The following is a 26,833-nucleotide window of genomic DNA, read 5'->3' on the forward strand; positions in this document are numbered from 1 at the left end:
TAAGACTAACTGTGCTGTAAAACAAGTATTTGCTTTATCAGATATTTCTCCAGATTTATTTGTTTTAAAGCCAAATGGCGTATGATGTAAGCCAGGACTTTATTAGACATCAGACCAAGTGATGATTATCACCATTTCACAGGGTGAAGATGTGAGATGCAGTGATTACTCTCATCGTTTTGTAAAGTCGCTGGTTTCCAGGAAGACGCAGGTTAACCCAGTCTCCCGCCTCCAGCTGCAGAGTCACGCCGCCGACCAGGTAGGAGACGTGGTGGTCCATGTCGTACTCCCCCAGCAACATGATCCTCTGCTGGTTCCTGTACAGCGCTGTGTACATGGTGCGCGATGAGAGGATGTCCGCCACGGTGAACCTGAAGAAGTAAACGCCCTTCACTGGAGCGGTGAAGAACCCTGCAAGAACCATACAGAAAAATTCACTAGTTCTTTACTAGAACCAGTGGACTTCTCCGTCTCCTTTTTGCATTTCATAAATATTCATAAATATCTGAACAGAATGAAGACCCCCACTACGCTGGTACGTAAACTTGGTTAATGAGTTCATGTCCAGCTTCGCATTATTTTCATGAAAGAAGATTCAACACTTTCCTCGTCCTTTGACTTCAGAAAGGTAAATCAACTCATTATTTTTTGCAACAGTACGTGTATTAGCTTAACCTAGTGTGCCGGAGTTAAATGGTTTACACTAGATTTATAAATGTATTTCTTCTTTTTTTGTGTCTTTATTTTCTAAAGACTTTTATTTTGTTTACCTGTATTCTGATGTAGGTAAGGGAATTATAATGATAATCCGGGTGTTTGTTTAATTGTAGAATGTTAAAATGTGTTAATGTTTCTGGTTATGTTAAATATGTTTCTGTATTTTTGTTTGTTCAATTTATGATTATTATAAAAAGTTATGTGGGTTCTAAAACTTTGATCACCCCCCGAAAAATGGTTGGATGCGGCCGTGCCCTTGGGTTAGTGGGTTGGAGACTCGGTTTAGTTCTCTTAGACACATGGCATGAGCTGTGAGAGGTGCGTGGGGTTTGTGTGCAAAAAGTTATTTTTTTCTTCTATTTTAACTTTATATACATATTTTGAATATTTTTTTCATGTTCCGTTAATACTGTATATGTAGAGAGAGGTGCAGAGAGAGACGCGGTTGGTTGTGAGGCGATGTTCTGATGTGACCTCGCTTTTGTACAGAATACACTTTGCACGGAAAATTTCTTGGGTGTCAGCTCGTCTATTACGGTTCAAGAAAAGAAATAAAAAAAATTACACAACGCTACACCCAGTTCGATCCAATTTCAAACACGTCTTTTTCAGTAAATTCACAGCAAAGGACCGAAACGTCATATAACGATCCGCCCCACACGCACCTGTAACCCGTCTTCCCTGGACCTGTCTCTTCCAGGGACTCTGCGTTGTGATTGTACAGTAGACAGGACACAGGATGGTTGCAACTGACGTTTTTACTGTAACAACTCTGTAACAAATAAAACATGGGTTGTGGATGCAGAGCGTCTCACACAGGGCTCCCCTCTTAATAGGTAAGAAAGGATCTGACCGGAGCACGCATGCGCACGCAGGTTCCCGCGTAATCAGCACAATAATGCGCGCGCTCGCACACACACCCAGAACCAAAAGGCAGGAGATATAAAAAAACATATAGAAGCAAACAAAATGCACATAACTGAAAAGAAGCACAAATTCCAGAGGTTGCATGTTTTGGTGAATTGCAAATTACATACCCTGTTACGCACCCCAAACTCTCCCTCCGGCGCTTCCGGGGGAGGAGCCGCCTGACGTCACGGCGCCGCAGCAACCGCTCTGTTTACCCTGGCAACGGGCAGCAGGACGCGGTCCGGTGCGGTCACGATGTCCGAACCCCGGGAGCAGCGGGCCGCCCGCTTCAAGGCGGCTCTGATGAAGAGCGGCGCCAGGAGCGACACCAGCCTGTAAGCCCGCACCGTGTCGCCGACTTTTATTCCGTTTTAAATATGAAAATGGCGCCAATCTGCGTGCACTCACCATCCTGGACCGTTAGAACCGTATCAAGTGCTGCCTGTTTTCACTGAATATTTCACGTGGGAGATTTGGACCGATGGATGATAATATTAGGGTGCTGGTAGCCTAGTGGGGTAACTCACTCCAGAGGACACAGGTTCAAACCCCACTTAATACCATCGTGTCCCTGAGAAGGACACTTAACCCTGAGTGTCTCCAGGGGGGAACTGTCCCTGTAACTTCTGACTGTAAGTCCCTCTGGATAAGGGCGTCTGGTAAACGCTGTAGTTAGGGTAAACAGGAGCTGTGAATATTGAGCCAACTTCATGATGAAGGTCCCGTCCCCACATGCTGCTCCCCGGGCGCCTGTCCTGGTGCCCACTGTCACCAAGGGCGACGGTTAAATACAGAGGACAAATAGGGTTAAATTCACAATGACAATCACGTCACTTTCACCCACATCTGTGGGACGTGAACATGACGTACCCGATGTTCCTGCTGCTGGGCTGAAGGGGAGGGAGGCGGCTGCTTCCAAATGAACTTCATTCATTCATAATACATTCAGTCCGAGCTCATTATGGCACAATTACTATTTCCAAATAAAAAAAACAGCCGAATCTGTGAATTATTCATTTATTTATATCATGGTGATCCTCACGCTGACCGATGGAAGATGGACAAGTAAAGCTGAAAATGTTAACCTGGTTCAATTCAGTACGGTTTACTAGATAAGATGTGTTGATGTGTCATTTTGAAAGTGTAGTGATTGACACAAGCAGCCACCAGCACACGGTGCACACAGTGAAATGTGTCCTCTGTATTTAACACATCACCCTTGGTGAGCAGTGGGAACCATGACAGGCGCCCGGGAAGCAGTGTGTGGGGACAGTGGACCTCGGTGGCACCTTGGGCAGATCGGGATTCGATATGGGGGCGGTTCCTTAAACGCTAGGCCACCGCTGTTTATTTTTAATAAACGGGACGTCCTCTGGCCCTCAGCTACGAGCACCTGGTCCGCCTCCTGTCCCGGCGTGAGGGAGGAGCAGCCCAGGATCCTGTGGACATGCTGGAGGAGATGAGCAGGAGCTGAAGCGCGGCGCCCTGCAGCAGGACCGCGGCCGCCCTGCGGACGTCCCGGCCACCACGCGCCGGACAGTGGCTGGCCGAGCAGCAGCGGGCGCTCTTCTCCCGCGCCAGAGACGAGGACGAGGACGATCTGGTGAGGAATAACTTCTACTCGCTGGTTAAGTACGGTGGTAGTAGCCTAGCGGGTAAAACACTCACCTGTGAACCAGAAGACCCAGGTTCAACCCCACTTACTACCATCGTGTCCCCTGCGCAGGACACTTAACCCTGAGTGTCTCCAGGGGGGGACTGTCCCTGTAACTACTGACTGTAAACTCTGGATAAGGCCGTCTGGTAACGCTGGAAATGTAAGTACGCGTGTGAGAGCTGGCGGGTTCTTGCCGGTTAGGTGGAGACGCCGCTGCCCAACCTGGCGGAGGTGGCCTTCTTCTTCCAGCAGGCTGGCGTGGGCTGGGCGGGGAGGAGATGCAGAAGGTCTCCCTGGCGCTTGCGGCAGCTGAGCGACGCCCGGCCCTGCGGAGCTGCCGCTTCTGGGGCAAGTCCTCGGCACGAGGCCAACTACCTGCGTCGCCGAGTGCCGGGGAGGCGGAGCCGCCGGGTGGGGCAGGCGGAGAAGGTCCCGGAGAGGGCGGCGACGAAGACGCGGCCAAAATGGTGAGAGCTCCCGCCCCCGTTAACGTGAAAAGAGCATCGTTGTTAGTAACCGGGGCCGGGTTCCAGAACTTCTTATGGTCCTCATTCGCTTCTTCATCGTGTAATTTAACGTACAATGACGAAGACGTGGAAACGATTTCTCTTGAATTAGATCGTCCCGCCCTCCACCTACAAAGCCGCCCCCGGTGTGCCGGCGGAGGAGCGCGGCACGGGGACCAACAGCTCTGCGTACTTCGTGTGCCGCGAACCGGGCCTTCCGTGGACCCGCCTGCCTGACGTGGTTCCGGCGCACATCACGGCGGCGCGGCGGATCCGCAAGTTCTTCACGGGCCGCCTGGACGCCCCGGTGACCTCCTACCCGCCGTTTCCCGGCGCCGAGGCCGAGTACCTGGGGTTCTACCAACCCCGCTGGGGTTCTACCACCTGCAGGAGGAGGACGAGGAGGAGGGACGAGGACGAGGAGCAGGGGACAACTCGGGGCCGCGTGGAGGATGAACCCCCGACTTCGAGCCGCTCCCCGTCACCGCGATGAGCAAGTCGCTGTCCGCCTGGGTGCACCACGTCCCGCACATCCTGACTCAGGTCCTTCCTCCGTATTTAACCGCCACCTCGGACCTTCTAGAACCCGCCGCTGATACGCGGTTCGTCCATGGGCCGCTGCGTGTGGGTGAAAGCCGGCGGAGAAACCGGCGGCGGGAACCTTCTGATGAAGATGAAGAGGAGGAGGAGGAGGAGCCGGACGAGCCGGAACGGGAGGAAGGACCCGCCCTCTTCACCCCGCTGTCTGAAGACGCAGGTGAGCGTTGCGAGCTGCCGCCGGTCCGCCTCCTCCTCCGAACCACGGTAACGCGCCATGTTATGCGTTTGGTGTAGAAAGAAATCGGACCGGCTGCCACCGTGGAGCTCCCGGCTGTCCTCCGCCCTCGTCCCCCGATTCGGCAGTGGCCTACATCCGCTCCAACCTGTGGCCGGGAGCCCACGGCCTACGCCCGCGGAGGTAAGAACCCGCCGCCGACGGCCGGGCGTCGCCCGTCATCACCGCGTCCCGGTCTCCCCGCAGGAAGTTCAAGAACGTTACATCGGCTGGGGCGTGTGAAGAGGACTGCGGCCTTCTCCACCGGCGCTGCACCCCCGACCCCCAGCGCGAGTTCGCCTGGCGGGCCGGAGGTGACCCGAGGAGGCGGACCCCACGCCGCAGGAGGAGCTGGCGCTGAGGGCCCGGCGGAGGTACAAGGACGAGACGGATGAGACGAGACGGGAGGAGGACGAAGACACAGAGGGTGGACGTTACTACACTAAAACTTTTATTAGCGACACAGCAGCGTTTTAATAAAGTTTCTGAAATTAAAACTCCAGCCTGGTCATGCTCTCCGGGGGGGGAACCGGGGGTCCGGTCCCTAACGCAGGTCCGTCTCCTCGTCCCGCACCGTTCTTTTCTAATCCGGAGCAGCAATGCTGGTCTGCCACTGGTCCAGCCTGGTGATTGGAGTCGAAGTCCTTCACCTGGACAGAAAGGACGTTAGCGGGGGGCCGCGCCCGTCTCCCCGAGACGCCAACACTCACCGCGTCGGTGAACGCGTCCACGTCCTGCTCCTCGTGCGCGTCCAGCAGCTTCTGCGGGGAGAGACGGGAGACGGGATTACGGCGACGCCGGCGCTGCAGGAACGCGGAGGAGGAGGAGGAGGAGGAGGAGGAGGAAGCTCCGCCTACCTTCACCAGTTTGCACTCTCTGCAGTCCGAGAAGGCTGGAAACATCTCCTCATACTTCTCCACCGCGAGCTGGAAGGGACTTTTCCATCAGCGTCCGGCTCTCCGCGCACCGTTACGCGGTATGAGTAAAGTGACCGTCGATGGACGTACCTTCGCGTTCAGCATGTCCACGCAGAAGTGGCAGAGCGCCGCCTTGAAGAAGTGGTCCTTGGCGCCGTACTTCAGCAGCGTGTGGTCCATGGCGTACGTCCCGATCTGCACAGACCGGCGGCGTTGAGGGGCGGCGCAGCGTTACGGGCCGATCGCGAGGAAGCCCACTCACCTGCTCGTAGATCTGGACGGCTTTTCTGGTACTGCTCCAGCTGAGCCGCCGTAGGACGCCACCTTCAGCAGGCATTTTGTTGGCGGCGCTGCGGCAGAACAACGTCCCGTTACAGCAGATAAGGGAGACCAATTCACACAAGTAGAGATGATGAACCAGCACCATCCATCCTGGACCACCAGGACCAACCAAAAAAGTGGTCCAAGGATGGAGAAAGCGTGATCATCTTACAGGAAGATGTCAGAACACAGTTTGTTCTGTATGGGGTTGCGAAGTGGCCCCAGAAAGTAGAAAGTGAAGTGATTGTCACATGTGATACACAGCACACGGTGCACACAGTGAAATGTGTCCTCTGTATTTAACCCATCACCCGTGGTGAGCAGCGGGCACCATGACAGGCGCCCGGGGAGCAGTGTGTCGGGACCGGACCTTCATCAAGGGGACCTCAGTGGCACCATGGCGGATCAGGATTCGAACCGGCAACCTTCTGATTACGGGGCCACGTCCTTAACTGCCAGGCCACTGCTGTCCCACAAAAAGCCACCGCTGTGTTTCGAACCCAGGATCTCCTGTTTACTAGACAGGCGCTTTAACCAACTAATCCACGGCGCCTGGATGCTGAGAACTCATCGGTCCTGCATGTCCTTCACCAGGACACTTTTAAACATGGTCCACCAGTTTGAGGAGTTAACTAGTTCGCCAAAGTGTCCAGATTGAAGACGTGTGGGACGCGCTGGAAAAAACAGCCCCGCCACACGACCTGCAGAACTTAACGGAGCCGCTGCCTGGAACCGGATAACCGCAGCAGATGCCTTTGTGGGTCAGGGCTGCTTTATCTGCAAAAGGGGGACCTGATTGGGGCAGTGGTGGCCTAGCTGGTAAGGAAGCGTCCCCGTAATCAGGAGGTTCTAATCCCGATCCGCCAAGGTGCCCCCTTGATGAAGGTACAGTGGGGAGGTGGTAGCCTAGTGGGTAACACCTATGAACCAGAAGACCCAGGTTCAAACCCCACTTACTACCATAGTGTCCCTGAGCAAGACACTTAACCCTAAGTTGCTCCAGGGGGGGACTGTCCCTGTAACTACTGGTTGTAAGTCGCTCTGGATAAGGGCGTCTGGTAAATGCTGGTAAATGTAAATGTCCCCACACACTGCTCCCCGGGCGCCTGTCATGGTGCCCACTGATCACCAAGGGTGATGGTTAAATACAGAGGACACGTTTCATCGTGTCACCGTGTGCTGTGCATTACAATGACATAGGGCTGAAACGATTATTCTAGTAATTCGAATGATTCGATTACAAAAAATGCTCGAGGAAAATTCTTTTAATTAGTCACCAAAGTGCATTTGTTATCGTATCGCGCCGCTTTGTAGACGACTGCGCAGCACCGGTATCATTGTTCTACACGGACCGTTTAACTATAGCGCATTTTTAAGGAAGTGCGATTTACTTTGAGCTCTATGGCCATGGCGGACAACGTATGATTGCTAACTAACATTAGCGCTTCTTAGAACGTACATTATTTGTAATTATTAGTGTTATGAGTCGATAGTGACGAGACATGATAAGACATGAGACCTCACTCATGTAATTCATCCCTCCTCGTCTCTCTCTCTCACACAACCAACACACACACAACACACAGGTTACATCTCAAAACACACCTTCCCCATACATAAGGTAGTACTAATAAATGCAACAGATGGACAAATCTACATTCATTAGGCATATAGATTTTACTTTTGGGCGATTTTATAGCATTTGTTGCACAAATCAATAACATTGCACAAAGACAAACATTCCACCTACGTACCTCATCTGGATACAACTGGAAACCGAACTGTATTATTTAAGTTGGATTATTAGTAATACTTGAATTGTTTATTTATATTTTCTTTTTTTACTAGTTTGTACCATTATACATATATATTTTTTCGTTATTCTCAGATGGGCTATAGCAGGGGGTACACCCCTTTTTTTAATCAAAATAAAACTAAGGACAAATAGGCTAACCCATGTTTCATAGTTTTTTTTTCCCATGTACATCATGAATGTTTCACAGAAAGGTTGATTAAATGTTCTGGAGCCAGTAACCCAAAGGTTTTAAGCTTTGGTCTAATAAAAGTATTGAGTTTGAATTAAAAACGTTTTTGTGAGGAATAACAGCCAATTGCTTGCACATTTAAGAGGATTTCATGTTGCATAACACACTATTGATGGAGTACCGATTTATCCGATTAATCGACGAAAATAATTGACAAAATATTCGATAGTTGCCAGCCCTATCACCAAGGGTGATGGTTAAATACAGAAGACACGTTTCACTGTGTGCTGTGCATCACAATCCACTTCACCTTCATACGTAATCATGTTTAATGGAATATATTTAGGGTGAGCGTCCCCAGGCTCTACTGTAGATGAACAAATGACGCTTTATAATGCGGTACCTGGTGGATTCCTCCCCTTTGTAGTAGTCTCCTGCCTGCTCGTAGTGGGCCACAGCCTGTGGGCGGAGCAGAAGAAAGACGGGGTCAAAAAAAAAAAAAAAAAAACACTTCCTGCGTCGCCTCTGCAGTCGCGACACGACGATTCCGCCTGGTCGACTACGGCGGCTGGTCGAGCACCGCGACGCCGCCATGTCGGACGGCCGGAGGGGCAGGAGGGTCGGCTCCCGTCTGGAAGTACTTCTATCAAGGACCGCTCGCATGTGTGCTGCACCATCTGCAAGGCGGAGCTGAACTGGCACAACAGCACGACCAGCATGCTGCAGCACCTGAAGCGCAAACACGGCCGCCCCGAGCCGGCCGCCGCACGGTGAGTCGGGGGTTCGAGGCGGGGGACGTGCGGGGGGACAGGCGGCGACACGCTGGGGACGGGAGCGGCCATACAGATTCATAATAAATCAAAATCGACGGCCTTAAAAGCATCAGAATTCGAACCGACCCCGCGCACTGCATTCTGGGAACACGGGAGCACCGTAATTTATCGAATAGACGCGACCGTTCGATTTACCCGATAATCAAACTGCACCAGAGCACAAGAAATATTACAAATACGAGCGTGTATGTGTACATATACAAAAATACGCGATCACTGCTTTTATATTTTTATTGAGAAAGCTAGAAATAACTCTCACCATTAATATGACGATTCTGGGAACACGGTAGCCCCGTGTTGTATCGAATAGACGCGACTGTTCGATTTCCCCGTTAATCAAACTGCACCACAGCACAAGAAATATTACAAATACGAGCGTGTGGTGTGTGTGTGTGTGTGTGTGTGTGTGTGTGTGTGTGTATATATATATATATATATATATATATATATATATATATTACGTGGTCACTGCTTTTATATTTTTATTGAGAAAGCTAGAAATAATCCTGACTGTTAATATGACATTATTTCCCACCTTATCAATGTCCAACAGCTCTGACTCGTATATTTCAGCAATGGAGACGTGGTGTTTTGCTGCAATGGTGAATCGGCCCTGTCAACAGACAATTAAAAAGTACCAAATCACACGATTCATATTTACATGCTTAATATTAGTGGCAAACATTTTTAAAGGTTCTAAAGGAATTAAAGGTTCTTCATCTTCCCAACGGTAACTGTGAAATGGTTGTGGAAGGAACTCTCAAAAAGTGTAAAGCACGCTTTCACAAAAACTATTTCCACCACTTTCCTATTATTGAGGCACATTTTCACGACCATGGAATTTCTGATATTCCTGTCTAAATTTGTAAAGTCAAATTTACCAAAATATCGTTGAAGTACATTTCTGACGAGCCTGAGAAGCTGAACGAGTCCATCAGGTTCCTCAGCTGTAATTTACTTTTAAAAGGTGACGTTCCGGAATCTGGCCGTTAAAATGTACACGTTGTCTTGCGGGATCCACGTACTTCATGTTATACATACGTGAGTCGGTCAGATTTCCACCACTTTTCCCACAACTTTATACGTTTATTTCAAGGGCTGGAAAATTCTCTTTTCAAATTCCACGGCTTTTCCAGGATGTAATGGCCGTAAGAACCCTGCAAACAATCCTGATTAAAAAGTGAAAGTGCAGATGTGTAGAGGAAGTGGCTGCTGTCCTGTCGGTTCGTGTCGTGACATTTCTGGGCAGTAGGCGTGACTTCACACTCACCATATCCGTGTAAATCTCGATTGCTCGGCTCAGGCATTTGATGGCCTCTGTGGAGGTAAGGAACAGAAGTTGTGTTTTCTCGGACCCGACTGGGGCGGCTTGTCGGGGACGAACGGGAAGTACCTTCAGGGTCCGACTTTTTGAAGGCGTGGCCTGCGTCGATGAAGTGCGCGGCCGCGTCGTGCTTGCTCTGCGCCTGCAGACGCAGCCGGGCCGCTTTGGTGAACGCGCTGCCCGCCGCTGGAACACACAGGAGCACACGGGTTCACACAGAGCTGGACGTCACCTCCGCTTAAACGCCGCCATCCCACCAGCTTACCGTTCCAGTTCTTCGCCATCTTGTACATGTTGGCGGCTCTGACGTACATGTCGCACGCCTCCTCCACTTTAGAGGAGCTCCTGGAAGAGACAAGGAAGCCGGGTCAGCGAGTCCTGGACTCCGTTCACACCCAGATCAACAAAGAACCAAAAGAACCAACGTTCCTCCAGCCCTACTCCAAAAAGATCATTCCAGGAAATTCATTTTTCCCATCCAGAGAGTTTAATATTAAAAATAATGAATGAAAAAAGTTAGAGGCCATCAGTGTGAATAAGTATTGTACTTAAATTCCAGTATGAAAGAAGAGTGGCAGGAAGAAATCCCGGAGAGGATTTCCAACCTTTGGACCTGGACTGAAATGCGGTGGTTCTCATACAGAACGGTCCATTTACATTTACCAGACGCCCTTATCCAGAGCGACTTACTCAGTAGTTACAGGGACAGTCCCCCCTGTTAAGTGTCCTGCTCAGGGACACGATGGTAATAAGTGGGGTTTGAACCTGGGTCTTCTGGTTCATAGGTGAGTGTGTTACCCGCTAGGCCACCACCACCTGCTTCAGAACCGACTCAGAACACCCTTATATTTCACATTTCTGATGGGACGGCGCTGGAAATGAAGCGACCAATCAGAACCGCGCCTCTACTCTCGGGGTCCATCGGAACCAGCAGGCCGGACGGGAAATGTCGGGTGGCGCACACGTACCCGAAGAAGGAGCCCAGGAACGACGGCGTCATGCGGACTTTCTTATCGGCCTCGGCCACCAGCGCCGCGGCCCCCTTCTCCTTGGCGGAATGGTCCATGTCGGCGGTTCGGGTTCTGCAGCGCACTGACAGCTGCGCAGCGTCGGACGATAACCGGAAGAGTCCGCGCTGGAGGCGGGACTACGCGGTTAGGGCTCATCCGAAAACTCCACTTCACGACAAGCGACGTTTACGGTTATAAACCTTTAAACTCCGTAGACAGACTCTGCTCGAATCACGTCAAGAGATTTAAAGCCTACCCTTCAAACACATATCTTCTACATATTCAGTTAATGTATACGGTAACATTATTTTACGCTTGTGCTTTTATGATGAACTTGCATGTGTCCCTCACTGTCAGTGGCGGCGAAAACCAGCATCTTTACACAAAATACAGTTATTGAATAACAACTTTTACTGCCACGTTGTGATGACATACGAATGCTCTGTCATTGCAGTTTAATAATGAAATTGTACAAAAGGCGTATTTTTAGGCGTTAGGAGTTACTGCCGCCTTCCAGTAGAGGGCAGCGCTCCGCACGCCGGTGACGCCGGCAGAAGGACGGCGGCCACCGCGAGTGGGACGCGCTACAGTCTGCGAACATGGCGAAGGGAAATCGTACTTGCAACGTTCATTTATACAGCACGGAGAAGAACCAGACGTGCCGCGGATGGTTTTCTGCAGGGGACGCAGGACGGGTCCATATGGGACATGCTGATAGGAGACATGGGACGCATTAAAAGCCGCACGTTGCGTCTTCGGCCCCGGCAGTGAACGTGGAGGGAGCATCGCGCAGCGTTTTTATCGCTCCGCTTCATCTGCTGTTAAAGCTCCCCAGAGCGCAGACGTGGGGTGCGGCGCCAAAATAAGTCCTGACGGAAACGCGTCCAGCGGAGATCCAGGAAGCTGGAGTTCCGCCCTGGCCGTTCCTGCAACGTCTCACAATCATTTACACGGTTTTACTGCTGCCCGTCCACGGCTTACAGAAAAAAGGGGACAAAATTATTTATAAAATCGGCTGCAAACTTCATAAACTTTTTTTTTTTTACTTCTTGTCATTATTATTTTTCACTTATTCCAAATAATTGTTATAATAGTCAATGACAAGTCGGACAGCAGCCCTAACATAAAGACGACTGACAAAAATATTTTAAATAAAATAAATGGTTTACTTAGCTGTTCCAGTGTCCAAGAAATAATTAACTGGTATTCGACTTAAAGGTCCCCTATTATGAAATATTTTTATTTCTTTAAACTTTTATTTTGGTCTTATTTGTCCACTAATTCTGTATCTGATGTCTCTTTCTGGATTTTCCGCCTTGGTGCAGAATTACAGCCACTTTGATCCAGTCTCACAATGAGATTTCCCAGGATGCACCATTTCACGTTGAAATGCTAATGAGGAGGAGAGCGGCCTATAGGAGTTGAGTGGACATTCAAGGAAATTACGTCATCAACACCATTGACCAACCACAATGCTTGGTACAGACCGGAAGTCGTGTCGGCATTTTTCCATAAAAAACGTGACCGAACAAAAAAATACATTTGTGCTCATTTTTACATCCAATCACAGAGCAACTGCAATGCATCACATATTTGGAAGCCATGATGGTTTAAGGGGATGTTTTAGGGGAGGGGCAGGATATTCTCTGCACAGAAAAAGCATGTGAAACAGGAGGTAACCTTTCCCCTTATGACGTCATAAGGGGACAAATTCCAGGTCCGACCGCTCTATGAACGGAGAAGCAGAACGACCAAAGCACTCCTTACACCTATCGCCATAGATAGGCTAGAGGAACTCGTATTAAATCATCTCACAAAGTCACATTTTCATGTCAGGGGACCTTTACAAATGCATTTTTGGGGTTAATATTGTGCTTTTTTTTTTTAGTGTGGACACATTTGAATCATTCCTGAATTCCCTGGAGCATCTGGCTGCTGCTGAATGCAGTCCAGAAACCAGGAGCACTGAGGAGGGTGACGATGCAGAATGCTTCACTCCTTCATCCCAGCGGCGTACGTCCAAAGTCTGGAAGTTCTACAAACAGCTGACAGAGACGTCCGTGATGTGCATTTTCTGCAAAAAGAAGCTGGCCTTCAACAACAGCACCACCTCCATGAGGGAGCACCTCATCCGTCTTCACAAAGTCTCCAACAACACGCTGACGTCAGCCTCAGTCCCGCCTCTCCCTGGCAACACGCCAGATGGCGAGACCGCGCTCCAGCCCGCCGCCGTGTGTGTCAAAGAAGAGCCAAATGACGGCGCCATTTCTTCCGAAGGGGTGGAGCCCAAATACGTCCAGTCCACAGAGGTTGACGAAATCGTCATGGACAACCACGCTGTCACCGAGGCAGGCAGTAAGAAAACGGCCTCCAGCGTGACAGACCTGGTCCTGGGGATGGTCACCTGCGACCTGCAGCCCCTCACCGTGGTGGAGGAGCGCGGCTTCGGCCTCATGCTCAGGTCCCTGGAGCCGAGTTACGTGCCGCCGTCCCCCGGCCAGCTCGGGAGTCTCATCTGGCAGCGCTACAGCGGCTGTAAGAAGCACCTGCAGCTCCACCTCCGAGCGTCCCTGGCGTCCCGCTCCCTGGCCCTCTGCGCCGAGTCCTGGAGCTCGTACGCCGCCGCCGGCCAGACCTACCTCACCGTCAGCGGCAGTTTCATCGACAGGAACTGGCGCTTGGTGCGCTGTTGCCTGGCAACGCAGCCGCTGCCGGACCCGTCCTGCACCGGGAGGATCCTGACCGCGGCACTGTCCGACTTCGGCCTGCTGGAGACCCTGGTGTCGTGCGTGGTGCGCGACACCGCGGACGCGCCGGACGGACCGCCCCTCCCGGAGGGCTGGGCGGAGCTGCGCTGCGTGGCGGCCGCGCTCCAGCAGTGCATCGGCAGCGCGCTCGCCTCTGAGCCAGTCCGGCAGACCCTGGCGGAGGTCCGCCGCATCGCCTCGTCCCCCCGGCAGGATTCCGGAGCCGCCAACAAGGCCGGCCCGCAGCCGGACGACCCCGCCCGCTGGCTGACCACCATGCACATGTGCGAGAGCCTGCTGGAGCTCGGGCCCGTGCCGGCGTGCGAGCTGGCGGAGCCGCAGCGGAGCCTCCTGAAGGAGCTGGCGCTGGTGCTGAAGACCGTGTACATCGCCGCCTCCTTCCTCAGCGAGGGCGTCAACGGCCCCATGTCCGCCCTCATGCCGAGCCTCCAGGGCGTGTACCGCCTCCTGGAGCAGCAGATGGCGAAGAGCAGCTGCGCCTTCGCTCAGACCACGGTGAAGGGAATCCTGTCCAGGATGGAGATGCTGTGGAGTCTGGGGGATGAGGAGGCCCTGGTGGAGAGCACGGCGGTTCTGGCCTCCTTCCTGGACCCGAGGTTTAAAGAGCTGCGCTTCCTCAGCCCTCAAGCTCGGCAGAAGCTCCACGGTAAAGTCAAGGAGCTGCTGTCGGCCCAAGCGCACCGCGAGGGGGAGGAGTTTGGGAAGGAGAGAGACGTGATGGAGGTGGGATTTGACGACCCGCTGTCGCTAGATTCGCCTCCGCGATGCGGTTCGCCCGGAGACGACGGCATCGTCGGGCAGAACAGCAAACCCGAGAACTCGGCGCCGCCGCCCAGCCCACAGAGTCCCGCCTGTCAGAACATGTACGACGTTCTCCTGGGAGAAGATCCCACCGAGCGGATGCCGGAGATCCACCAGCAGCTGGAGAACTACATCGCGGAGCCGCTGTGCAAGCGCAGCCTGTCCCCGCTGCACTGGTGGTACTCCATGGAGCACCGCTTCCCGGCGGTCAGCAGACTGGCCCGCCGGTACCTGGCCATCCCGGCCACCGTGGTGCCCACGGAGCGGGCCTTCGCCGCCAGAGAGTCCACGGCGTCCCAGCGCAGAGCCGTCCTGGGGGCCCGGCACCTGGACCACATATTGTTCCTTCATCAGAACAAGGAGTACGTGGAGCAACTGAAGCGCGGCTCCGTCTGGACCTGAGCTTGCGCGTCAACCGTTCTGACGTGTCCCACTTTTCTCGTGTGTATAGTACTCGCCATCAGAATCTAAATACTTGTTGTGTGTGTAATCCTTTAGAACGTCCTCGGAACGCTGCTGTTACTCCAGATTAAAACTGAAAATGGTTCTAGTTTTGTCTTTCACGCGCTTTCTTGCAGCTGCACTATTCTACGAAGAAAAACACGAGACGTAACAATTTCAAGTAACAAAAATGTATTCCAACAGTTTTCTAAAGGGCTGAACACTTAAAATAAGCCCAATAAAACAGCAACTAATCCACTATTAAAACGACTTCACACAACATGCTCTATAATACAATCAACGGGTTCTGTGTCTGTAAAGCAGCAGAAAGGGCGTAACGGTGAAGAAGGAACAAGGTTGAGAACAAGGTTGAGATGGCTTCTTCTGAAGGAACCACAGACCAGCATGTTAGAGCGGGGGCTCCGCCATGCCAGCGACAGGACCCGGCCAGCTCTGCTCATGGTGCCTGTGCATCTTCATGTGGGCGCTGCGACTCTTCACTTTCTCAAAGCCGCTGCAGAGGAAGAAATGCATCATGGGAGTTCTAAAGGACCTCACTGTGACCGCTAATATACAAACCGGATTCCAAAAAAGTTGGGACACTATACAAATCGTGACTAAAAACTGAATGCAATGATGTGGAGGTGCCAACTTTAATATTTTATACAGAATAGAACATAAACCACGGAACAAAAGTTTAAACTGAGAAAATGTGTCATTTTAAGGGAAAAATATGTTGATTCAGAATTTCATGGTGTCAACAAATCCCCCAAAAATTGGGACAAGGCCATTTTTACCACTGTGTGGCATCTCCCCTTCTTCTTACAACACTCAACAGACGTCTGGGGACCGACGAGACAAGTTTCTCAAGTTTAGAAATAAGAATGCTCTCCCGTTCTGACTCACCTGACCTCATTTTGCCACACTCTATTTTAAACGATCCCTGGCCCAGTGAAAACGCCCGAGCTTGTGGATCTTGCTTAGAAATGGCTGCTTCTTTGCACTGTAGAGTTTCAGCTGGCCACAGCGGATGGCACGGTGGATCGTGTTCACTGACAATGGTTTCTGGGATTATTCCTGAGCCCATTCTGTGATTTCCTTTACAGTAGCGTTCCTGGTTGTGGTGTAGTGTCGTTTAAGGGCCCGGAGATCACAGGCATCGGTATGGTTTTACGGCCTTGGCCCTTACAGAGATTGTTCCAGATTCTCTGAATATTTGGATGATGTTATGCACAGTTGGTGATGATAGATGCAAAGTCTTTGCAATTTTTTGCTGGGTAACACCTTTCTGATATTACTCCACTATCTTTGTGGAACATTGTGGGAATTGATGATCCTCTACCCTAGCCTCTGAGGGACACTGCCACTCTTAGAAGCTCTTTTTATACCCAATCATGTTGCCAATTGACCTAATTATCAAATTTACTTTTTCCAGCCTCTTATTGCTACTTGTCCCAACCTTGGTTGGGATTTGTTGACGCCGTGAAATTTTGAATCAACATATTTTTCCTTTAAAATGATACATTTACTCGGATTAAACGTTTGATCTGTCATACACATTCTATTTCAAATAAAATATTGACATTTGCCATCTCCACATCATTGCGTTCATCTTTTTTTTCACAATTTGTTTAGTGTCCCAACTAATTTGTTTAGTGTCCCAACTAACCGGCCACATTCGCCACAAAGGAATCCTGGTGTCCCGTTCACGTTGGTCTGCAGGGGTGGCCTTGGTTTCCTTAGGAACAACATCTGACCAATCTGGTGTTCCTCTGTCTAACACAAGAAGAGAGACCTGCTCAGAACTGTCCATTAACTTCTCCTTTACAGTCTAGATCCTGTCCTTGAACGCCACCAGAATGCCCCAGGGACTACAGTCCCTTCCAAAAGTCTTGTCGCTTGTGTACAAATTGACCTCAAGTGCCCCTGAAATATGTTTTTAATCAAATTTTTTTACAAGAAATGGCTCATTTTATTCCCTACAGCTTTTGTAATTATGTTTCAGTGCAAAACAAAACTATCAAAAAATATTCTAATATTCAAAGCTGGTAAAGCCCACTGAGTCACTTTTAGCAAAGACATAAGTGTTGTTGTCTTGTCATATGAGCGTCACCTGTGACTAATAATGGATCAATTAGGTCTCAGGTGTGTATAAAAGAACCCGACACTAGACCTTCACATCAACTGCAACTAGACCTCTGCAAACCTGCCTAAGATTCACCCTGAGACTAAAGTGATGATTATCAAGAGGCTGAAGACCAGATCCACTGCTGATGTGGCCGACACCTTCAACGTGTCTCAGTGTCAGTACAGAAGATGAAAAGATTTGAAGAGACTGGAGACGTTCTTGACAAGCCCAGGTCAGGGGCAGATTGTCATCACAAGTGACTATCACGTCACTTTCATTTATAACACCAATTGATTAATTAAGTCAGGTTAATAGCAGGTGTTTCTACAAAATAGATGCATGACAAGACTTTTGTCAGGGACTGTACAGGAACAAGATTGGGAACCCCTGGTCTAGCGGATGGATGTTGATCATAAGGTCTCCAACTCACTGTCTCGCCACTGGGCTGTTCCTTCGGACCACGCCGTTTGAACTTCTTCAGCTTCTTCATGGTGTAGTAGTATTCCACACACTGGCCCACAGACTTGCTCGTACCTGCCGTGAACACTGAGGTCACACTTCACAAGAAAAAGGAGATGTGTGCAGAGCTGGACTCACCACTCTGTGAATAAGCTGAAAGTTCTTGTCATGGGCGAGCAGGCCTTTCCGGAACAGCCTTTTTTCCTGGGGGCTCCAATAATCAGACCCTGAAATCAGCACAATCCAGGGAAATCCTAAAGCTCTGCTCAAATATTTCCATGGATTTTATCACGTCGGTGCTCAAAAGAATCAGGTTTATATTTAATAGTTCAGCATTTAATAGTTCACTTATGTATAAGTATGCTTGTAAAAATGTGCTGTCACTGGGATGCGTTCTGCGCATGCGCAGGCTGCTACGCGCGTTGCTCTGCGCATATATACTCACTGTGCTGAATGTTGCGCATGCGCAGAACGCATCCCAAAAAACGGGCGTGGATCGACGCAACGTCGTGCACTTCACCATGGGCGACACTCAGGTGACCGATCTTAGTATAATGTACAATTAAGGAGATTTGGAATAGATGATATTATATTCGAAGTGCACGTACTTCGCGGGAAAACGTTATCGAGAACCGAGACTCTGCGCAGAATCCTCGACATTTACTGAACAAAGAAAGACATCTTTTGAGTTTGTTCAGATGCCAGAGCCTGGTGACCTGATTGAGATGGACAGAGGACCATACGCACACTGGGCCGTTTACGTCGGTGGCGGTGACGTGATTCACGTGACCCGACGTGAGCGCTGCATGACGTTTAAATTTAGGAGCCCGTTACAACTTTCCTGGTTTTAAAGTCCTACGAAGATGCAAATGCCTGTAAAATGCTGCATAATGGATGCGAGAATACAAAAAATAAACCAGTTGCACTGATTAAACAAGCAATAAAGTCACCCTCATTCAGTTGTTATTTATTTGAATATAGAAATAATGTCTAATAATGGTTGTAATTTTGTAAATCTGTTCAGTTGAACAGTCAGGGAGTTCCAGCGGCGGCTCCAAGTCTGGGAAGTCCAACGTTGCGGTTGTGACCAAACAGAACCTCAAGGAGGCGCTGGGCACGTCAACGTTCCGCGTCAACAACTTTTTGGACCAAGAGTACAAGGTGCGGCCCGTGGATGAAATTCTTGGCCGGGCGAACAGTCTGGTGGGCCAGCAGGTGCCCTACCACCTCCTCGCCTCCAACTGCGAGCACTTTGTTACCGACCTGCGGTACGGGAAGCGCAAATCCCGACAGGTGAGCGCCAGATCACCGCGATCACAGTTGATCGTAACTCCACGGACGTAATTCCTGGCCTTTATGGATTTAGGTGAACAGCGGCCTGGAAAAAGTGGCAGCAGGAGCCGCGGCAGCAGCCATCTCACCAGCAGCAGCCATGGGAGCATTAGGACCAGTTGGAGTTTTAATAACCGCGGTGTATTCGCTGATTATGTGGCGAATAATAAAAGCTACTAAAGTCTTCAAATGATTGTAGATTATCCATCCATACAAAGCATATAATATACACGTGGTTTATATGTTGGGACGCTGTAATGAAAATGAATGTAATAATGTAATTAAACACCTACTAAACGTACTGTTATGAATTGAAAATAGATAAATTGCGTAGGATATTTGGCTTCGTAGGAACGTAACGATGATGATAATTAATTAATAAAGAATAACCAGGAGCGCACCTGTGTAGTGGTAGTCGTTTAAGGGATGAGCGGATGAACGGTAATCTCCCCTCAGCATCAGCAGGTCCAGTGCAGCCTAAAGGGTGAGGACATGAGGAGACGTGAGGACGCGGGACCTGTAGCCATCACGGTCGTTCCTGTTGCTTTTAAAGGTGGTATCATCTCACCAGGACGTTTCCCTGCACCTCGTGGAGACAGTGTAGGGCCAGCTCTGTGTTGGTGCCCCCTCCTGGCAGGACGCTGGAGGAGCACAGGTCCAGGAAGTCTGAGACTGAAGACCAGATGAAGATTGGTACCACGGGGCTCATGTGGCTCAGGCCATGAGAGTGTGTGTGTGTGTGTGTGTGTGCAGATTTTACCCCTCTTCTGCATCTCCGCATTGCTGGGTAGGCCTCTCCACGGCGCCCACACCAGCTGAGCTGGATGCTCGTCGTACAGCAGCATCAGGGGGTTCCTCAGCGGCGGGATCTCGGCCTGGAAGCGCGGCCCCACGTTGATCTTCCTGCAGCAAAGTTCACACCCAGCCCACATTCCCGCTTTACAACCACTTTACTTTACTTTTATCCAAAGCGAATTACAAGAGGACGACACCAGCAATTCTCATTCGGTGTTGGACTCGTTTGAAATGCTTTTTAAAAAAGTGAGTTTTTAGCTGCTTCTTAAAGGTGGTAGTAGTCTCGGCTAGTTGAATGGAGCCGGGCATGTTGTTCCACCAGCCAGGGACAACTAGTGAAGCAGTAACCACGGAAACGGCGCAGAAACAGCACACACTCACGGGCTGATGGTGACGACGTCTACTGCAATCCTGTCCACGTTGTCTGTGGGACGTAAAAACAGTGAGATGTAAAAAACTTTCAGCAGAGGTTCCTCGAGATATGCAGCTGGAAGAACTTCTGCACACGAACCCAGAGCGGCGCTGAGGTACAGAGGGCTCAGCATGGGAGGTGGCGTGTATGGTGGAGGTTGATAGGCCAGGATCAGCTGACTGAGAGACCCTCCAGCCGCCCAGCTCCGCCGGCCGGCGAGGGCTCCGCCTGCCTCCGACAGAGGGGGCATGATCAGGCTCTTCAGATGTTCCTGGCCTCCACTACTGCTGGCTGTCTGCAACCAGGTCTTCTCCTGAACATCTGTAGATCTGTCAGGTACCGGAACAGACACGGGGATGAGCAGCGGGGACAGACAGACGGGCTTCTGGGGACCTTGGTCCTGAGCTCCGTCACTCCGCTGTAAGACAAAGACCGTGCGGAACCATGAAGAATAAAAAATGCAATCCAGAGGTTCACAGGCCGATGTGAGGTGGTACAGCACCGGTACTGTCTGGGACCCGGTGAAGATTCCGTCCTCTGAGATGTTCCAGCTGCAAGCAGAGGGAGATTTCTACTACAGCGCTGGTTTAATCTTACAGAACTGTGCTCCTAGAGGAGTTATTATTACCTTTTATCAGAATCTGGTCCTTCTCCTGGCTGGTCCATGATGAAAACTCCCCCTCCCTATGCAAACGAAGGCCACTTTACCAAGGCTGACCTATTGGTTGCCAATCTTGTGGTGTGAGGAGCACGGTGTGGTACCTTCATGGACAGGTAGGGCGAGTGCTCCATGTGTAGTTCCGGAGAGATCTGGTTCTTCACCTTTCTTGCTGCCTTCCTCCTGGGGACGGGGCCTGGGGTTTCAGTCGGGGAAGGTGGGGCTGCAGGAGCATCGGTGCTAAATTCGCAGTGCTCGACGAGACCATCAAAATCGCAAGATCGAAGCTGCAGCCGGCGATGGTCTCAGGAAGAGGTGCAGGCTGGTCCTGCTCGGACCACATGTCTTCCAGCGCCTGCAGGTCGGGGAGAGGGAACTCCAGGGCGACCTCCTGGAACTGCTCCATCACCACGTCTGCTCCAGGCCTCTCGGCAGCGGCGGGAACCCACGCGTGACTGTCTTCGCCGTGTCCAGACCCCGAAAACGGCTCGAGCAGAGCGGCATCTGCGAGCTCCCAGGCGTGCTGCCCCAGGCTTCTGCTGCAGTGGGACGCCATGTCCTGCACACGAAGACCAGGGTTCTGATCACATATTGCTCCATTACAGCCTAATAACAACCCGGCGAGATCAATAATTAATAAATAGGGTGGTAGTAGCCTAGCGGTAACACACTCGCCTGTGAACCAGAAGACACAGGTTCAAATCCCACTTACTACCATCGTGTCCCTGAGCAAGACACTTAACCCTCAGTGTCTCCAGGGGGGGACTGTCCCTGTAACTACTGACTATAAGTCGCTCTGGATAAGGGCGTCTGGTAAATGTAATTGGTACATTTTGCTACGCCTTGCTGAATAAGCCTGGTGCTTATTCATGAAAATGGCCAATCTTAACTTCATTCGGACACATTTACGCACCTTCCTCTTGTTCCTGTCCGAGACAGAGCTGCTGGTCAGTGGAGGTCAGAGGTCACGGGGTCACTGCAGAAACAGAAGCGCGGCGCTTTTAAACCATGGGACATTACTCGGGTAATTCCTCCACTCGCGTCGACATCAACTCGCATTTCACATGACAAGGTTTATTACGTCCGTTCAAAATCTAAAAACGCATTTCTACTCCGTCACTTTCGAGGCGAACACATGTGGCTGAAATGGAGGGAGACCCTGTACCGATGAAATGAAAAATAGAGTTAAAAACGTCTCAGTTCCAGCAGAAGGATATATAACACGGTAAATTACACGATATATAACACGCTGACAGAGAACGGGACAGTTCCTCACATGTTCAGGACGGTGGCGCCATCTTGTGAGGACACGTCGTATTCTTATCGTTAATCTATTATTAATCTAATAAAGCCTGCACCAACACACTCCTGATCTGCACTGAACTGAACTTAAAAACAGTCAATTAATCCAATCAAAGAAATATCAGACGGGACAGATTACTTTTTACGGGTATTTCACCGACCTGGAGGTCTGGACATTTTCTGCAGCCTATTCTCTATTAGAATTATTCATATTATTAATATTCATGTATCCCACCATATATAGTGGAAGTGCGATAAATTGATTAGACTGGGGCTGACTCTGTGTAGTCATTGAGTGGATGTAAATCGGTATTAATTAGAATATAGGTGGCCTTTCACATCATGGCTGCCACTGTGCCCTTGGTCACGGGTCAGGCGATTAGAAAGGACGGACGTTGGGAGCGTGGCGTCCAGTGACTGGTCTCCAGTCTGCAGTAGTGACTCCGCCCCCACAGAACATCTGGATTCAGTTTTTCGTTTGACTTGCAGTGTGCTGATGGATGCTGGGGAGGAAATGACAGACCCGCCGGCGAAGTCGTTCCTGAACCGAATGACATAGAAGGAGGGCAGTTTGAGCAACGTTCATCATCGCCGATAAAGGGAAACAGCCGCTTCGTTCAAAAGTCAGGTGAAAACGGCTTATTTTGTCATTTAAATGTATGAGGGTCAGGACATCTGATTCTGATTAGGATGCAACAGAACAGTTTTTATTAAACCTGAACTAACAATGTGCCTGAATCTACAGGGCTGATTTATCATTTCATTCCTTTTTCTCCTCCACGATTTCACTCCACACCCACTGTGATCTACTGGCGTTTCTTCCCCGTTGTGACAGGGCTTTAATTCCACCATGGACCTCGGCTGCCACCCCACCCAGTTCCACGTACTCTGAGACTCGTCCGGCTCAGCGGTTAACGCCCCCCAGCTCCGTCAGCGCGGAGCACAGCTGCGAGCTCCAGAGCAGATCGTGTCCACGAGAGATCATCAAATTCCACCCACAGCAGATCCCCGAGGAGGATTTTCAGAATGAAGGTCTAAAATGTCCTAAACCTGGTCTTCTTCAGCAGGGTGGACGTGATGCCTGGCGGGCGGCAGAAAGCGGGCAGTGGCAGATCTTTGAAGGAGGTTCAGACTGTGACCGAGGGCCTGAAGGCCCTGTACCGACAGAAGCTGCTGCCCCTAGAGAAGCGGTATTGCTTCTCAGATTTTCACTCTCCCAGCCTGGAAGATGCCGATTTCGACAACAAGCCCATGATCCTCGTCGTGGGTCAGTACTCGACGGGGAAAACGACGTTCATCAGGTGAGCAGAACTCCCATCAGTCACGGTGACGTTCTTACCACTACATGCCAAATCTGAATGTATTTCACCAGATACCTTCTAGAACAGGACTTCCCAGGTGGCCGGGTGGGACCAGAACCCACGACCGACAGCTTCACCGCCCTCATGCATGGGAAGACCGAGGCCATCATCCCTGGAAATGCCCTCATCACCGACCCCAACAAGCCCTTCCGCAAACTGAATCCCTTCGGAACGGCGTTCCTCAACAGGTGAGAGGGCAGGTGAGGGATCCGGACGAGCTGAGAAACAACGTGGAAATGTCGCCTCTGCAGGTTCCAGTGCGTTCAGCTGCCAAACCAGGTCTTGGAGAGCATCAGCGTCATCGACACCCCTGGAATCCTGTCTGCTGCCAAGAGGCGACTCAGCAGAGGTTGGACTGGTTCAATCCGGATGGTCCTCTGTGTCTCCGCACTCACCGTGTTCTCCTCCCAGGGTACGACTTCCCGGCGGTGCTCCGCTGGTTCGCCGAGCACGTGGACCGCATCATACTCCTGTGTGATGCCCACAAGCTGGAGCTCTCTGACGAGTTCTCCAGAACCATCGGGGCCCTGCGTGGCAACGAGGACAAGCTGCGCGTGCTGCTGAACAAGGCCGACGCGGTGGACACCCAGCAGCTGCTGCGGGTCTACGGCGCGCTCATGTGGTCGCTGGGGAAAGTGTTCGGCACCCCAGAGGTGCTGCGGGTCTACATCGGGTCCTTCTGGTCCAAGGCGTTCAGGGTGGCCGACTACCAGCGCATGTTCGAGCAGGAGGAGGAGGGCCTGTTCGCAGACATTCAGGATCTGCCCCGCAACGCGGCTCTGCGCAAGCTGAACGACCTGGTGAAGCGGGCACGCTCAGTGAGGGTGAGGGTCGGACACAGCCGCAGAACCAGAACCTTCAGCCAGCAGCAAGCGTAACACGAGGCCAAAAAGATTATATTTATATCTATAAATATAATATGGGTGGTAGTAGCCTAGTGGGTAACACACTCGCCTGTGAACCAGAAGACCCGGGTTCAAACCCCACTTACTACCATAGTGTCCCTGAGCAAGACACTTAACCTTAAGTTGCTCCAGGGGGACTGTCCCTGTAACTACTGATTGTAAGTCGCTCTGGATAAGGGCGTCTGATAAATGCTGTAAATGTAAATGTAAATGTAAATCAAATTCAACCAATACAGTGTAGATTCACAGATCCAGACAGCATATTTACATGACATCCTCAAAATTTCTTCTCAGCAGAATCAGGAACTCACACTTATGCCACACCCCTTTTTTAGTAAAGTCACAGAGACAAAATATGCCACACCCCTTTTTTAGTAAAGACACAGGGAAAACTTATGCCACACCCCTTTTTTAGTAAAGTCACAGAGACAAAATATGCCACACCCCTTTTTTAGTAAAGTCACGGAAAACTTATGCCACACCCCTTTTTTGTAAAGTCACAGGGAAAACGTATGCCACACCCCTTTTTTAGTAAAGTCACAGAGACAAAATATACCACACCCCTTTTTAGTAAAGTCACAGGGAAAACGGATGTCACACCCCTTTTTTAGTAAAGTCACAGAGACAAATATGCCACACCCCTTTTTTAGTAAAGTCACAGAAAAAACTTATGCCACACCCCTTTTTTAGTAAAGTCACAGGGAAAACGTATGCCACACCCCTTTTTTAGTAAAGTCACAGAGACAAAATATGCCACACCCCTTTTTAGTAAAGTCACGGAAAACGTATGCCACACCCCTTTTTTAGTAAAGTCACAGGGAAAACTTATGCCACACCCCTTTTTTAATAAAGTCACAGAGACAAAATATACCACACCCCTTTTTTAGTAAAGTCACAGGGAAAACGGATGCCACACCCCTTTTTTAGTAAAGTCACAGAGACAAAATATGCCACACCCCTTTTTTAGTAAAGTCACAGAAAAAACTTATGCCACACCCCTTTTTTTAGTAAAGTCACAGGGAAAACGTATGCCACACCCCTTTTTTAGTAAAGTCACAGAGACAAAATATGCCACACCCCTTTTTTAGTAAAGTCACGGAAAACTTATGCCACACCCCTTTTTTAGTAAAGTCACAGGGAAAACTTATGCCACACCCCTTTTTAGTAAAGTCACAGAGACAAAATACCACACCCCTTTTTTAGTAAAGTCACAGGGAAAACGGATGCCACACCCCTTTTTTAGTAAAGTCACAGAGACAAAATATGCCACACCCCTTTTTTAGTAAAGTCACAGAAAAAACTTATGCCACACCCCTTTTTTTAGTAAAGTCACAGGGAAAACGTATGCCACACCCCTTTTTTAGTAAAGTCACAGAGACAAAATATGCCACACCCCTTTTTTAGTAAAGTCACAGGGAAAAATTATGCCACCCCCCTTTTTAGTAAAGTCACAGGGAAAACTTATGCCACACCTTTTTTTTTTATAGAAAAGTCACAAGGAAAACTTATGCCACACCCATTTTTGTTAAAGTCACAGGGATAAAATATGCCACACCCCTTTTTTGTTAAAGTCACAGGGAAAAAATATGCCACACCCCTTTTTTTAGTAAAGTCACAGGGAAAATTATTTAAAAAAAAATCTTTTTTTTTCAACACAGGCTCATGTCTACATCATCAGCCACCTAAAACAGGAAATGCCTTTAGTCTTTGGAAGAGACAACAAGAAAAGGGACCTGATCCACGAGCTCCCAGTCATTTTCTCCAGGATTCAGCAGCGTCACCAGATCTCACCTGGGGACTTTCCAGACTGTGCCAAGATGCAGGTGCATTGTTTTTTTGATTCATATGAAGATGAATTCAGTCATTCTTGCAGCTCACATTGTTTACTTCTGCATTGTTCTTCTCCTCTAGGAGCAGCTGATGAGTCACGATTTCACCAAGTTCAAAGGCCTGAAACCCAAACTCATGTCTGCTCTGGATGAGTTGCTCTCCACAGACATCGCCACACTGATGCCTCTCCTACATCAGGAGGAGCTGGAGGCAGCTGACCAGCCTGGGGTGCAAGGTGGAGCCTTTGTGGGGTCACACAGAGGGCCTTTTACTGAGAGGAACCCCTTTCTGCAGCAGAACGGAGAGGAGAGGGGAGGTGACCTGCCAGACCTGGAGTGGACGGTGATGAAAGACAAGCCAAAGTATGATGAGGTCTTCTACAACCTCTCACCCAGTGATGGGAAGCTGAGTGGCACCAAGGCCAAGAACTGGATGCTCAGCACCCAGCTGCCCACCTCCGTGCTGGCCCGCATCTGGCATCTGTCAGACGTTGACCACGACGGCATGCTGGATGACGAGGAGTTTGCCCTGGCCAGCCATCTCATCGAAGCCAAACTGGAAGGTCTGGTTCTTCCCCAGGAGCTGCCAGTCCACCTGGTTCCACCATCCAAACGAAGGAAGCAGAGCTGCAGCAATGAAGAACTGGAC

The 26,833-nt window shown here is 50.3% G+C and overlaps 6 protein-coding genes, 1 long non-coding RNA gene and 1 pseudogene across 7 annotated transcripts; 4 read left to right on the top strand and 4 right to left on the bottom strand.

The window, feature by feature from the left end:
* Positions 1-355: 355 nt before the first annotated feature.
* Positions 356-1,785, bottom strand: LOC114780437 (uncharacterized). The gene is made up of 3 exons (XR_003747182.1): positions 1,755-1,785; positions 1,383-1,489; positions 356-411 (listed from the first exon to the last, which is right to left on the bottom strand). It is a non-coding gene; the product is annotated as an uncharacterized LOC114780437 (long non-coding RNA).
* Positions 1,786-1,797: 12 nt separating this feature from the next.
* LOC114780450 (radial spoke head protein 6 homolog A-like) lies at positions 1,798-4,964 on the top strand (annotated as a pseudogene).
* Positions 4,965-5,094: 130 nt separating this feature from the next.
* LOC114780451 (alpha-soluble NSF attachment protein-like) lies at positions 5,095-11,831 on the bottom strand. Its single transcript, XM_028967742.1, has 10 exons — positions 10,952-11,831; positions 10,249-10,328; positions 10,053-10,169; positions 9,930-9,976; positions 9,195-9,272; positions 8,230-8,285; positions 5,783-5,870; positions 5,611-5,715; positions 5,461-5,529; positions 5,095-5,364 (listed from the first exon to the last, which is right to left on the bottom strand). Exons 1-10 carry the CDS (start codon positions 11,047-11,049, stop codon positions 5,095-5,097), a joined length of 1,008 nt encoding a protein of 335 aa, XP_028823575.1. The 5' UTR covers positions 11,050-11,831.
* A 613-nt stretch (positions 11,832-12,444) lies between these two features.
* On the top strand, positions 12,445-15,688 carry LOC114780430 (zinc finger BED domain-containing protein 4-like). The gene is made up of 2 exons (XM_028967720.1): positions 12,445-12,472; positions 12,882-15,688. The coding sequence occupies exon 2, from the start codon at positions 13,057-13,059 to the stop codon at positions 14,962-14,964; it is 1,908 nt and encodes a 635-aa protein (XP_028823553.1). The 5' UTR covers positions 12,445-12,472; positions 12,882-13,056; the 3' UTR covers positions 14,965-15,688.
* On the bottom strand, positions 15,335-17,628 carry LOC114780431 (zinc finger protein 541-like). The gene is made up of 3 exons (XM_028967721.1): positions 17,562-17,628; positions 16,673-16,779; positions 15,335-15,517 (listed from the first exon to the last, which is right to left on the bottom strand). Exons 1-3 carry the CDS (start codon positions 17,619-17,621, stop codon positions 15,412-15,414), a joined length of 273 nt encoding a protein of 90 aa, XP_028823554.1. The 5' UTR covers positions 17,622-17,628; the 3' UTR covers positions 15,335-15,411.
* A 438-nt stretch (positions 17,629-18,066) lies between these two features.
* On the top strand, positions 18,067-19,328 carry LOC114780420 (retinoic acid receptor responder protein 3-like). The gene is made up of 4 exons (XM_028967708.1): positions 18,067-18,126; positions 18,289-18,385; positions 18,615-18,883; positions 18,957-19,328. The coding sequence occupies exons 1-4, from the start codon at positions 18,112-18,114 to the stop codon at positions 19,113-19,115; spliced, it is 540 nt and encodes a 179-aa protein (XP_028823541.1). The 5' UTR covers positions 18,067-18,111; the 3' UTR covers positions 19,116-19,328.
* Positions 19,298-21,343, bottom strand: LOC114780452 (zinc finger protein 541-like). Its single transcript, XM_028967744.1, has 9 exons — positions 21,126-21,343; positions 20,892-21,027; positions 20,758-20,813; positions 20,632-20,680; positions 20,229-20,547; positions 20,099-20,141; positions 19,683-19,825; positions 19,491-19,594; positions 19,298-19,399 (listed from the first exon to the last, which is right to left on the bottom strand). Exons 1-9 carry the CDS (start codon positions 21,341-21,343, stop codon positions 19,298-19,300), a joined length of 1,170 nt encoding a protein of 389 aa, XP_028823577.1.
* A 1,149-nt stretch (positions 21,344-22,492) lies between these two features.
* Positions 22,493-26,833, top strand: LOC114780453 (EH domain-containing protein 2-like; the record flags this gene model as incomplete). Its single annotated transcript, XM_028967745.1, has 7 exons — positions 22,493-22,712; positions 23,157-23,390; positions 23,462-23,638; positions 23,702-23,799; positions 23,862-24,274; positions 26,014-26,178; positions 26,267-26,833. Coding segments are annotated over exons 2-7 (1,644 nt in total), but the record flags the coding sequence as incomplete, so codon positions are not given.

Source organism: Denticeps clupeoides, unplaced genomic scaffold (assembly GCF_900700375.1).
Source record: "Denticeps clupeoides unplaced genomic scaffold, fDenClu1.1, whole genome shotgun sequence".
NCBI classification, from domain to species: Eukaryota; Metazoa; Chordata; class Actinopteri; order Clupeiformes; family Denticipitidae; genus Denticeps; species Denticeps clupeoides.

Bases quoted from the DNA above. Each gene is read 5' to 3' on its own strand.
- LOC114780451 (XM_028967742.1), bottom strand. From the start codon at position 11,049: ATGGACCATTCCGCCAAGGAGAAGGGGGCCGCGGCGCTGGTGGCCGAG. The intron at 9,273-9,929 runs GTGAGTGTGAAG...GTCTGTTGACAG, and splicing joins TCGAGATTTACACGGATATG to GGCCGATTCACCATTGCAGC. The intron at 8,286-9,194 runs GTGGGAAATAAT...CTCCGCCCACAG, and splicing joins AGCTGTTGGACATTGATAAG to GCTGTGGCCCACTACGAGCA.
- LOC114780430 (XM_028967720.1), top strand. From the start codon at position 13,057: ATGTGCATTTTCTGCAAAAAGAAGCTGGCCTTCAACAACAGCACCACC.
- LOC114780431 (XM_028967721.1), bottom strand. From the start codon at position 17,621: ATGAAGAAGCTGAAGAAGTTCAAACGGCGTGGTCCGAAGGAACAGCCC. The intron at 16,780-17,561 runs GTGAGTTGGAGA...TTCTTGTGTTAG, and splicing joins AACAGCCCAGTGGCGAGACA to ACAGAGGAACACCAGATTGG. The intron at 15,518-16,672 runs GTTAGTTGGGAC...CTTCCTCTGCAG, and splicing joins CTTTGTGGCGAATGTGGCCG to CGGCTTTGAGAAAGTGAAGA.
- LOC114780420 (XM_028967708.1), top strand. The intron at 18,386-18,614 runs GTGAGCGCTGCA...AAATCTGTTCAG, and splicing joins CGTGATTCACGTGACCCGAC to TTGAACAGTCAGGGAGTTCC. The intron at 18,884-18,956 runs GTGAGCGCCAGA...TTATGGATTTAG, and splicing joins GGAAGCGCAAATCCCGACAG to GTGAACAGCGGCCTGGAAAA.
- LOC114780452 (XM_028967744.1), bottom strand. From the start codon at position 21,343: ATGGCGTCCCACTGCAGCAGAAGCCTGGGGCAGCACGCCTGGGAGCTC. The intron at 20,681-20,757 runs GTAATAATAACT...CTCTGCTTGCAG, and splicing joins GGACCAGATTCTGATAAAAG to CTGGAACATCTCAGAGGACG. The intron at 19,595-19,682 runs GTAAAATCTGCA...TCTGGTCTTCAG, and splicing joins TGCGGAGATGCAGAAGAGGG to TCTCAGACTTCCTGGACCTG.